Source organism: Saccostrea echinata, unplaced genomic scaffold (genome assembly GCF_033153115.1).
Source record: "Saccostrea echinata isolate AGI-Se365-2 ecotype Australia unplaced genomic scaffold, CSIRO_AGI_Sech_v1 ptg000030l, whole genome shotgun sequence".
Classification (NCBI taxonomy): Eukaryota; Metazoa; Mollusca; class Bivalvia; order Ostreida; family Ostreidae; genus Saccostrea; species Saccostrea echinata.
The window spans coordinates 29,306,169-29,319,792 of NW_026889779.1; the positions used below are offsets into that span (position 1 = coordinate 29,306,169).

A 13,624-nucleotide genomic window follows, 5' to 3' on the forward strand; every position below is an offset into this window, starting at 1 on the left:
AGGTAACACCTCATAAGGTTTGAACTCTATTCTCCTAAAAATCAGCATTATCATCATATGAGCTACTGGTATACCTAACTGACAGATTAATCAATTGTAATTTTACCAATATATTTAATAAGCAAAGTAGTACATGTTATAGCTTTATTAGGAAAGGATTGCTATAGAAGTATCATATGAAACATCTACTCAATACTTTAAATATGATTAGAGTCATATAAATCAATAGGTATAAACACATATACCAGAATGGGTTTTGTAATGTAACTAAATATCAGCCCTTCCCCAGGCAGAGTTTGGATACAGGTTACAGGGTAATGTCACAGAAATGATAGGTACTCACCACATAGGCATATGAATGACCCTAATACACACAGACAGAAAACAGTTCAATTCTCAATAAACTTTATAAATAAATTGGTAAAATTGCAAAATATATTACTTAGTAATAAATTTTATGAAAAACCATTTTTACAAGTAATGAAGCTTGAATTCTTCCATTGTATCATCAACTAACTTATAGATAGGAACAGGGGTCCCTTCAATAAACAAATCACTGTTCAGATTTCCTTTGTTCTCCCTACACCCACATTTTACTGGCATCTGATGGAGTCTGTTGTAGCCATGATGACTGGCTTTCCTGTTTGGGAACTTCTTAAAATATGTCCCCTCTTTACATGCTACTGGTGTTTCTATACATGGTCCTTTCTCCTTGTTCTTGCATATTTTAGGTTTCTTTACAACTTTCTTTTTTAGATTTTGTTGAAATTGAATTCCTGTTTTGTATTCAAACCTAGGTTTCTTCACACCAGCATAGAAATCCTTCAGAAGTGTTGTCATACATTCACCAATGATATTCTTTTCTCCGTGAGCCAACAGATCAGCCACAGACACATCATCAAAATCTACAATCCAGTGAGTAAACTTGATCCTGTCTTCCCATTCGTGCTCCTTTTCAGAATCTCTTGGTTCCGAAGGCTCCTGTGATGGTAGTTCTTCATTAAATTCTTGATCTATTTGAATTCCTGACTCCTTACTAATATGACTAAGATTTGGAGATAATGGTTTTAATTTCAGGTCTGTAGTATCATTAGACTCTACAAATTCTGATGATGGGTCTTTCAACAAATTCTCATCTACCTCGTCTGCATTGTTTCTCATGCTCTTTGAGCTTCCATCATAAACAACATCCTGGTCAGTTTCCTTCTCTTGCTCAATCACTTCTCCTTCCTCTGGACTCACAATCTTCATGTCTCCAGATTGCTGCCCACATTCAGGGTCACCAGAACTGCTCACCACTGAGCCTGTATTTCTCTGTAATAAGTTAGGAGTCCTCATATTATATCCTCCTTCATCTTCAACATTATCTGGGACTTCTTCATATTGATTCTGTGATGCTTTCTGTATTTCTAAATCTTTTTCTGAAGTGCCCTCCAGAACCATAGACTGAACAGAATGATTTTTGCTGTGGTTGATATTGGGTGCTATTTGATTCAACTCATCTTCAGAACCCATGGTTTCTTCTTCCTCTATTACACTAGGCTCTGGACACACAGATTCCTCTTCAACACAGGGTTCCATGAAATGAGCACACCTTATATGGGAGGGGAAAGTGAGAGGATGGAGAAAGAGAGAAAGTCAGAAAGGTCACAGGTACTTACATAGAAAGATCAGAAACAATTAGAACAATGAATGATAAGATGTACATGAAACCAGTTATTACGTGATAGAATGAAGTTGTTGCTGTATAATGAAAGTCTGAATGAAATCACAAATGAAAAAATAAACCACATTACAGCAAACAATAAAATGAAATATTAAATAGGTCCAGTGACTGTCAGCTTACCGGTTTTGCCGCCGTGAGGACTGTCTGGATTTGGAGAGTTCTCGAAGCTGTTTCAGTTCCTCATCATCCACGTGATACTTGGGCTTGATGTTAATGGAGTTACCAGTCATAAAATACATCCTGTCAACTCTGTGTGATACTATCTATAAATCGTAAAACACAGAGCAGTAAAGTTTATATATATGTATCAAAAAATTAATTTTTATAATATTCACAACCATGTATAAATATAAATAAGTCAAATCTTTATATATTGTACAGGAATATATCAAAATTTCTATTCCTAAATTACCATGAGTTTAAATTGTTAATCTATATTAACAATAAAAATAATCTTTTATGCAAAATTCTGTCTATGAGAATGTTTCAAAATAATACTACACTTTTAAATGGGGTCAAAATTCCACGTTCTACATCTGATGCATTAGAGATTATGCATTTAAATATCACAGAAAGTTTAGGATTCTTTTTAAAATAATTCATGCACAAACCTCTGAATTCCTTTTAAGAGATCTAGAGTTGGCCAGATCTGTCCATTCTTTCTCTAGTCTGAGTCCCTGACTGCTTGTATTCCAGCGAGAACTCTGAGAGCTGCTGGCTGACTGTAGATATCTCTTCTCATCAGCTACACTACTCTACAAAGCAATCAGAATATACTGGCATTAACAAGGAATATCTAATATGCCTGAAGTATGAAACTAGACATAATTTATTAACAGTGAACATGGCTTACAAAATGACATCCCCCTTTCTGAATTACTACATCTCAAATCTTTTCTACCTTGTAGCCTTGTTAGAATATAATCACACTGTGTAACATCAGAGATGCCAACATCATTGAATAAAAAATCATAAGGAGGGGGTTCAGGGCTGCCTAGGCCCCTGACTGCATGAGAATTTTTCATTTCGTTTACTTTAAAATGATTTAAATCACAAGTTAGTAGAAATGGACAATGACAATAAAAGCAAGCGCTATAAGGATTATGACTTTTTTTCTTATAAAATATAATGAAAACTGAAAGTGGACATCTATAAAAATTCTGGTATTTCAAATTATTGATGGAGAGAAACAGAAATGGAAAGAATAAATAGAGAAATCTAAGGTATTTTTTACACTTTAAAACCATAAGACTTGCGCAAAATTTGCAAGGGTTGTCAGCTCTGGAACACCCATAGGGTAATACCAATCTTTGAAGAAGAAGCTTTGTTTCTCTGTTAAACAGTTATGGACTGGACACAGATTTTCATTTTTTTCTGCAAGTGACCCTCAATTTACCATAATATCCTTGGGTAAAAATTAAGATAAAGCCTCAGGTCAGGCAACCTTTTCTATAAAGTCAATGCACAGATAGACAGACAGACAGCTACAAAAACAGATGGATAGATATACAAATGCCAAACTTTGTGGGGATATATATAATAATATATGAGGGCTGTTTGAAAATTATTGAGACAATTACTTTTACTCCACAAAGGACGGGAATAAATTCATGAAATTTCATCAACATATTATATTAAGAACAAATAAAACAATTGTGCAACATTTCTAATTTATAGGATAATTAAACAAGTTCTGGTGAAATTATAAACAAGCATATGTCTATTGACCTGGAGCAGCATCACTATGTCATTTTAACGACACGCCAGCCGATATTTTCTCATTGTGAAATGATCAGGAAGTGTTCAATCTACTTTCTCTATCATTACATATAGCATTCCAGAATTCAAACTGTCTCTTATACTATTAATTCTTAAACGATTCTTTAAAATAATTAAAATAAAGTGTGCTGTTGCTATCCCAGTGTAAAATATACACGAAGTGTCATATACAGGTTGACAAAGTATTATGCAGTACCGAGTTATGCAACACGAGTCAATGTTATTTAGTCCGTAATAATTGATGGTCGTTTTTACTCTGGTTGAAGTATCTGTAAGAAAAAATATACCAATGAAAAATAAACCCTTAGACATGTTTTATTGCATTGTTATTGTTTTAGCAGGTTGTTTAGTCTGGACAACAGTTCTCAATACCGCTACACAAAATCTTAGGTATGCTTGCTGCTCCGCCTTGACGTCAAAATCTGTTTTGTCGTCGTTATCAGATTGCTATACCGTGCTTAAATTTTTTAATGATCTCCATATTTCTGATCGAAATTCTAACAAACTTGCACAAAATGATGTAAAAATTAAATTGAAAAATTATATACATAATTGGAATTATTTTCGCTCTTACTATGGGTCCACCAGGAGTTTGGTCGTTGGTGTTACATATTTTCAATATCTGATTTCGTGACTGCGCTGGGTACCCCCTACCATTGACACATAAATATACCATTGAAAAGAAGAAATAAAATATTTTAAAAATATTTCTTGCTTTTATTAATTCTTAGTGTTTGTCAAACGTATATGCAAATTTTCATCAAAAAACGTTCATTAGAAAGAAGAATATACACAATGTCTCAATAATTTCTGAACAGCCCTCGTATATCAAATTGATTAAAAGCTACAACCAGTTTGAAAGTAAATGTTGTCAACACACATAACAGTCTGACTATAAATAATATGCCCTTTGATCTTGAGGCATGAACATTTTACCAGGTACATTTTATTCAATATAATCAAATGGCATTTAGTTCATTACCATCATTTTTAAGTTAATAACATGCATTTGAATTCTCAAAACCACTCAAGTCAAATAAGTACCTTACCTGGCTTTTTAACGATAATTAAAACACCATACTCTCTTGAGTTTCATATCAATGAACCACAATAGATATTTAATCCTTAACTTTTCTAAAGACATGTAATTAAGTGTAATCCCAGCCCTTTGGTCCTTAATGAACAGACAGATTGGTGCACTATTTAATCCGCTATTTCCCTAATCAACTGGATTCCAAGGTCCTGAACTGGAGAAAAGTAGCTTAACTTCTAAACTTGTAAACTAGTGCTACTCTGTTAAGGGAGATAACTTATCCTGTCATTACTGGTGAACAAAGTGAAGTCTACATGATACAGCTCGATCTTTATGTCTAAATATATGTATGTGCAGTTTACATTTTCAGCAGATAGCTATGAGTAAACATGAAACTGTCTCAGTTTTAGCTTTATGTGATTTTGAATAATGCTTCCATTTTTACATGGTACATGTGTATTTGATTGAGGTGATCCATATCAATGAATACTTTGAAGATGAGAAAAATAAATGATATTAATAGGTATAATTGTTTACTCCAAGGTGTTGTAAGGTCTGATTTATCACCCCAAACACTGCTGAAAGACAGACATGTTCTTTCAAACAATCTGTACAATCCACATGTATATACAGGCAAAAACACTGAAAGGTTTCTTTGTAAGTGAGCTATTCATGCAAACACCTCATTAAAATTATTAAAGATTTTTCCGATGTCAGAGTTACAGGTAGCTGACACAATTTATGACAGTCCGAGCAAAGCAAACACATCAACATCCATGGACTGGTAAATAGCCTGATGGGCATGTTAAATTTCTAATTATAGTAAACTATAGTGACTAAAACTTTTGTAATAAATTAAATAAATGTAACTTTCTACAGCTAGGTTCTCAAATGATAAATATGACAACTTATGTTATGATAATCATGATTATGTTATAAATTGCTCAATGGATAGACTGGTTGATCAAAAATTGACAGGTTTAAAAATTTAATAAATCGATCCAGTCGCAAAAAAAGTGGTATTGGAAAAAAAAGATTATCATAGACCGTTGCCTATCCAATAGTGATCAATGTATTATAATGCAGAACATTGATTCCCAAAGCAGATTAAAAAAAAAAGAATTACTGAAATAATTTTCCCCTTAATGATAATATACATACCAGGTATACTGGTACCATTATAAGGAAAGGTGGCCAAAAAAAGATATCAATCAAAGCATATTAATTTTTCAGCTTTCCTTATTTATATTAAAACACTAACAAGCTGTATATAGTTTTACCTGACAGATAGGACATTACACTGATTGCCTGCTGGGTTTGTTTGTATGTCAATAATCCCTTTCTGTCAAACACTTCCCTCAAACTGTTACCCAGCATACAGACTCTAAAGCCTTGTGGGGTGTTTAAAACTCTCAGACATCAAGAAATAAGTATGTTTATACAAACTGACAAATAGTGTATTATCTAAGGCAGTTATCAGAAAGTTGATAGAAGGAAAACACTTTTACCAATGAAAGTGACAATTTAGAGAGGAGTTTTTTTTCCTTTTTCTTTTTTCTTCCTCAAGAGCAGCTCTTTAATCACACAGAGCACTCATGAGAACATGTCTTAGACATGATATTAAATTTCTACAGATAGAATTTTTCAATAGGTTAATTTACGTTCATGATTATAGCAATATAAAAGACCTTGTTCTCTATTCTTCCTTTACAACTGGTATATCAATTAAAGGCCTCAATCTTTGTAGGGAGAGAGTGAAAATAGGCTGTGCCTTACTCATGCACAATCCCATTCACTTCGTGAATAAAGAATTGTTGTTTAAATTAAAGGCATTTCAATTAAAAAAGTAGAGATATAGGCTATACATGTATATAGAATCCATAAAAATAATATCTTTATGAATTAAACTGTAAATGCACATTATCATTTACTGAAAACTTTGGTTGGCATTAGCTACCACGAGGTGGTTATAATTAAATGGAGACCAGTACCTTGTTGAGTGCGTCAATAATGGCTGAAAGGGCTCTTGAAAAAAAATACATACCGTCTAAGCAAAATTTTAGCTAGGAATCAATTTTGGCATTATTAGCAAGGATTTTGAGATCACTAAAATTGAATATCGCTTACAATTTATTCCGTATCGGTTTTTATAGCTATCTTTCTTGACATTATAAACTAGAAATATGTCCATAGGACATGAATGCCCCGCCGAGGGTTTATTAGTAATGCAACATGAAAATTTGTATTAGTGTATGAAATTTAATGAGAATATCTTGAATAGTTTCTTTAAAATTGAAATTGAAATCTAAAAAGTTTGATATAGATGATAAATTCTCGCCAAATTATATAAGTGCATAAACTTACATAAATATATCTTAAATGGTTTCTTTAAAATTAAGCAAAATGCAAATCTAAGAAAAGTGAGGTCAAAGTCACAGGAAAGTTCAAGGTCAAATGTTTTTGATGCAGTTGAATACTTCTCAAAAATACATATCAGCATATTTAAGTTTGATAAAAACATTTTGAATGGTTTATTTAAAACTGAGCTAAACACTAATTTAAAATAAATTAAGTTAAGGTCAAAGGAAAGGTCAAGATCAAAATTGTTGATGCAGTTGAAAAGGTTACATCAGGATGTATTAGCATATGAAGTTTGATAAAAAATATTATGAACAAGGAATTATTTTATCTTGGAATAATTATTTTCCCTGGAATTCACCTTTTTCCTGTTGATAAATTGTAAGGTGTCCTAATACCCTTAGTTACTTGAAAAATTTTCATTTGGTAGCCTTGTGACATTTAAATGTAAGTGATCATCTATGACTTAAAAGGAGAAAAAAATTATGTTTATATGACTTTCATTATGTTCTGTATTTTCTATTTTATCAATGTTTTTATCTATCTTTATTTTTTTTTTTAATATTTGTATAACTTTATTATTGTTATTCAATCTCATAATATAAGTCCAAGATTTACTTCCGGTAGAAGGGGGGGGGGGGGTTAGCTTTTCAGTGAAAAGCTAACCCACCTTAGTTTTTCAGTGAAAAGCTAACCCCCCTTAGCTTTTCACTGAAAAACTAACCCCCAACGTAAAATCCAAGTTTTCTTCCATCGCTGGCAGAAAATGAAATTGCAATCCGTAATTCCTCTCCGTAAACGGTAAATTAAATCATTAGAAACATCATAGAAGCGGTATTCAACAAAGGTGTGCTTAAAAATAAAACGGAGTGAAGCCTCAGGTAGGGCACTGCAAGTTACCGAATTCATCGCGAAAATACACAGGGATTACGAACGAGACGTACAGAATCCTGACTGCTGTCGCGGCAGTTTATAAATTCCCTGATAAGCAAGTTACAGTAAGACATATATCTATACTGTGAAGCGTTATTTACATGACAAATTCCAACAAAACGACATCCATTACCCCTGAAGGTGGCGTCTCCGCGTCACTTCCGTGTTTGTGACGTCATGTTCTCTGTGTGCACTGAGAGTGAAAATTGATCGGCGGATCATGAATTAATCTCTATATAAATTTGCAAAAGCTGCTCTGCTGAGTAAAAAAATATATATGCATGCATTGCTTTATAAATAAATTGTTCAAGATCACACTAGGCCTAGTTAATATCGGTAGAAGTATTTTGCAGGTACTGCACAATGATGTAGATCTAGATCTATGATATAACAGGTAATGAGGTGTAATGAAGTTGAATAAGTTGTATTTGTTTAATTTGATTTTTTGTTGTTGCCATTTTTACAGGTTTTTGTTGTTGTTGAAATTTTGAACTGTTTTATCCGGTGGTAGATTGCACATATATGCATGATTTTTTTTTTTAATAATTGGTTGGGCGCTTGCTTCTTTACCATCTAAATGTAATAAAGTAACCTTTTTTTAAATAAATGATACATATGTAACTAAGATATACTACAAGATTTTCAAGAAATTCCAAAGGGTTGAACAATAAAACCGACTTAAATTTCTGAAGTTCTTAGATCCACCCACATGTTTCGTCACCGTTTAAAGACTCCTATTTAGTGTTCAAATCTTTCAAGTACATCCAAAAAAATGACGTTAACATTACTGTTACGTCATACAGCTTTCAAGGTCCAGAGGACGCAGCTAGTCGATAGGTGATGGAAAGCCAAAGAAGGGGGGTTTGCAATATTTTACTATTTTCCTGATATCTCTATTTCTGAAGATTTGACATGTACCGGTTAAAATCGTCTGTCTGTATATGCCACGATGTAAAATAAAATGTACATGCAGATAGGCGCATAACAAGAAAAATATTATTTTAAAATCTAGATAAAATTGGAGCATATTTTAAAGGCGAATTAACCCCCCCCCCCCCAGCTTTGATTTTTTTTTTTCGATTGTTAATTTTGTTTGTTTAACTTTTTAACTTGTATATTCTCTCAGTTTATTCCATAGGTAATTTTGACATAATTTTTTTTACATATAAAGTAAAACAACTTCACACACAGATGTGAGAATATTTAATTTAGAAATAATTTGACGATAATATCTAGGATGAATGCTGGAGAAAAGTGGATTGAATAACATGATACTGTCTAAAATGCTGGAGACTATGATACATAAAAAAGTGGTATAAAAAATAATGCTTAACTTTGACCATTACAAGTATATATACAATACAGTTCTTCAGTATATTCACTAGAACCCCCCCCCCCCCTTTCGTGAAAAAAATGAAGTAATGTTGTTGGACCAGATTATAAAAAACAGGACGATCCCGGTAATCATTTCTAAGTATCAATTATTTCGATAAAAGAAGAATTTTACACTTCTAAATTGTGTAATTTCCGAAAGTTAATATTTTAAATGCAATTACATTTATCTGAGCCACGTAAAAAAATCAATTAGATGTCTCTTTGACTGTTTGTGTTCCATTCTAGTGACTTTTGATTGTTTTATAGTGAACTATGACATAGAAATCAACCAGAGAAATGTGTTTTGAGGTGAAATATGTTGTTACCGGGTAGGACGGGGGTCTGGGTCCCGAATGATATGAAGAGTTATTGACTTCATAAAGCTAAATACTTTCCCCTAGGAAACATGGAAGATTTCAAGGATTCCTTAGTAAGAAGCTTGTCAAAAAGTTTCGGAACTGCGCCCCCTTTTTTCCCGTTTCCGGATCAGCCACAGTATTTCACCAATTATGAAGTTTTGTGACTATATTTTTCATTGCTATTGCCACTTTAAAATTTTAACTTGAGTGCATTTCTTACCTAATTGCAATAAAGAAGGAAAAGTGGGTGAGGGACATTTGTCAGGTGTATGCATTTCTCTTGATATAAATATAAATAATTATCATTACCTACAGTGTGATTTATTTTTTTTGCATGAATCACACTATTTATTAGAAAAATAATTTATAACACAAAAAGAAGGGTAGACTTGCATTGTTTTAGTATATACCTGTATTTGGCTACGAAATGGGATGGAGGCGAGCATAAAAAAATTACGGTAACCCTACTAGCCCAAGTGTATTTGAATCGATCTCTCTTTTTTTCATGGTCACGCAGCTACATGTATGGTGTTGAAAATCAGGATTTCATACATATCTATTTACTTACCCCCCTTTTCTGTTTCACAAAAAACTTTTAGGTAAATCAGTCAATATGTTCAAGCAGTGTTGCAGTGCATGTCGGACATGTGTTTGATCATGCGGCCGGATTCCTTTGATGTGGTCATCTTGATAAGATGGAAGTTTTTGCGACCGTCTTCCTCCACGAGTCCAAGCCAAAACCCATCATATGAAGAAGTGAACAGGCAGTTATTATATTGATTGTTTATAATTTTATTTATGGACTTGCAAGTAAAAGAATATTTATATCCCATACTTTGGGTATGTATGTTTCTGGTTGTCAACGATATGGAAAAAAAATTACCTAATCAACGTTTACGGGGCATCTAACTTATTTTATATTTTCTATAAACGAGGGTTGTTAGAAAAGTTCGCGGACACATTGATTTACGGAAAATTTATTGTGTACTTTGAAGAATGATATATGTTTGATTAAATTCTTATCTTTTGTTTATTAGTCTGTAAAAAAAATCAGGTCCATTTACTAAAATTTTGAAAATTTTTCTTTGTGGTCATACGGTTCACGGAGCAATCACTTGACATTATTTTTGACGTTAGGTGACGCGACAACCTAATTCCAAAGCTGTCAATCTTTATCACAGTTTAAAATGTCTCATTCTATACAATTTCCATGTCTTTTTCCTACTCAAAAATTAAATAACTACATCAAGACATGTTACTTTTATTTTCTAAAACATCTTTTGTGGTGTGTCGGACATTAGTGAGATCTTAATGTCTGGGCGGCCTCCGTTTTTGGAGCGATCAGGTATGGAACAATTCAAAATCCATGGGCGCAACGTCCGTGCGATTATGAGGTTTTGGGGTATCACAGGGGTTGATCATCAAAAATGTCAATCTTTCCATTCTTATAAAGTTACAACCTTTTGAATACTTTGGTCCTAGGTACCCTTAGACAATCCCAAGAATCATTTTAAAACATTTTAGTCTCTTTTGGGCATTTCCCTGTCTGCACACATAATTTTTCAATAGTTTGATGCTCCAAGACGTTCAATGACGTTCCCATTCTTGACTTTGTTTTTATACATTGATCATCTATAATTAGCGATAAAACAGTCATATCCCCTCCAATTTAATTCAAATTTTCGCCAAATGACGTTTCATGAATATTGTAGCGATAGGTGAAATATTATAAATCTTTATGCGCTACAACAGTGCAACTTTTAATTTCAAAAAATGTCTATTCAATGTAAACGTGCGAAAAAAGTGACATGCTCTGTGAAGCATGTTTTATCTAAATAATATAGCTGTATATTTTTTTAAGGATCGTCGGAAAACACCGAATCTTTACATATTTGTTGGAAAATACGTATAGTTTTAATCTGCAGTTTTACTGGTTTCATACAAATAACGCGCTCACAATTATAGAACTTGTCCGCGAACTTCTCTTACAACCCTCGTATATACTGTGCGTATACAATGTTTGTTCTCTCTCTCTATTTTTTTTCTTTGACATGACCAACAGTTATCCCCTGCAAGCACTTGTCAATTATATTTCAGCTCATCCTGCATCATAGGTATGCATTTCTTAAAATATAAAAAAAAATCAGACGAACAAAGAACACAGGTAGATAAGGAGGGAGAAATGCCCTTACCATCGATTTTAATATAAAAATCACATTTAATTCTTGAACTACCAGTAAGTCTTTTGGTAAAAATTCTTATTATTAATAGGCAATGAATATGAAATACAGTGCAAAAGTATCTCTTAGCAAAATTTTGCTTTGATAAAGAAAGAAAAATGTGATTTCCATGGAAAAGTCAAGCAATAAAAACCCGAAGTACCATTTTGACTGACACGTTTACCATTCAAACACACAACTCATAACAGTAAATAGCACTAAAATTTTATTTGTGATACTGGACTTAAATATTTTTCAGAATTATTCGAAAATCTGTATTTTTACGCAGACTTAAAAGAAGTGGAGCTAAGACCCAGTCATTCAAAACAATGTTGGTTTAGTGTGGGGAAATGACCACTTTTGCCCTCTTTAATGCATGCCTGCCATTTCATAGACAAAAAATTAAATACTTTTATCAAATATTGTAGCAAATTGTTGAGATTTTTATTATTTCAAAGAAAATTGTACATGTATTGTACAATGTATTACGATCCGTATTGTACAATGTATTATGATCCATATTTAGTTTATATTTGTCGACCATTCTTCGGCTATTCACACACTTTCTTTGTCAATTGTATAATAGAGGGTTCAACCCCCCCACCCCCACCCACCCCCCCACCCCAACCCCCTTGTTTTTAGGATGGGAATGTCTGAGGAAAGTTGATATATGTCTAAACAATAGTTGATTTCAATATTTCAAATTCCATAATTTAGTTCGGATTTGCATGCAGGAACATTTCAACTGAATCTAAAAATTGAAATCTTTTGTCGGATAAATTTTAAAAAGGCGAAAAACTTTGTTTTCTGTTTGTGTTTAAATTCCTTCATTCTTACCTACTTATCCAACTGCGTTGATCTTTTATCGAACCACTGCAAAAGGAGCTGCGTTGTGACAACATCATTGGATAATTTTATTAGTCATCAAGTTTACATTTCTTTCTTTTAATGAGATTGTTACATATAGATGGATCACCATATACCTTATACCTGTGTATAACCAACATACACAATCACATTCTCTCGGGCCTTTCCGGTAGACCTCGGAAAAACACCTCGAATCTATATACATTATCTTGTATAGCTAGATTTTAATAAAATACTAGTACATTTACCAGCCGAGAGAGAAAAATGTACATGTATCTTATTTCGGTGAAAATGGTATTTCTAGCAGTCCATATATGAAAGATTTAGTTTATGCAAAAGTGTAAAATTCGAATATTTATTTACCGAGGGGCGTTCGGCACATCATCCTTTATGCAAAATGGAGACGGTCCCATTTATCATAGTACTGGATAGACATATAGTTTATTGTCTCTTCTGTAGTATATTTTAAGTAATATCATGACATTCAATGATGTTTAGTCCCAGACTCTACAGATAAGAGGTCTACCTGCATTTATTGCAATGTTTATGGAAAGGGTGGGGTTAAAATTGTCATGGAGGCTTCTTAACACCGGTTTTCGGAAAGGCCCCAGAAATAGAGATTGATCACATGCAATAATTATTTTTCGTTTTAAAATTTCACGCTAAGCTTAACCGCCTTATTTGAGAATGTATATGGAGACCTAGGCAATTAGAAAATATATTTTCAGTTTCTGTTACTAAAACCTGCTTCAGGAGGTTGTTGCAATAACGAGATTTTCGCTATAGGAAATTCCGACTGTAGTTTAATAGCTGTGACTTTTATTCCAATTTCTACCCTCTTCTCGCATTTAGAATTTCTGAACTTCTACGAAAACAAACCTATATACATGTATTTGATATGGAGAATTAGGTATAGTTTTAGAATGCACGAAATTTGTTGTTGAAAGCATTGTCTCTTTTTCTGCTTTTACCCTTT

General features: G+C 33.0%; 1 protein-coding gene across 3 annotated transcripts in view; it reads right to left on the reverse strand.

Annotated features, from left to right (window-relative positions):
* Window positions 1-414: 414 nt before the first annotated feature.
* LOC133197659 (uncharacterized) overlaps window positions 415-13,624 on the reverse strand; it is a 29,621-nt gene continuing 16,411 nt past the window's right edge. The window contains exons 6-8 of one of the 3 annotated variants that reach the window (XM_061333784.1): window positions 2,338-2,481; window positions 1,847-1,989; window positions 415-1,594 (exon numbers count right to left, since the gene is read on the reverse strand). In XM_061333784.1, coding sequence (XP_061189768.1) covers window positions 472-1,594; window positions 1,847-1,989; window positions 2,338-2,481 — 1,410 coding nt within the window. In that variant the 3' untranslated portion in view covers window positions 415-471. The remainder of the gene's footprint in view (window positions 1,595-1,846; window positions 1,990-2,337; window positions 2,482-13,624) is intronic. The other 2 variants (XM_061333786.1, XM_061333785.1) reach the window with 2 other exon arrangements.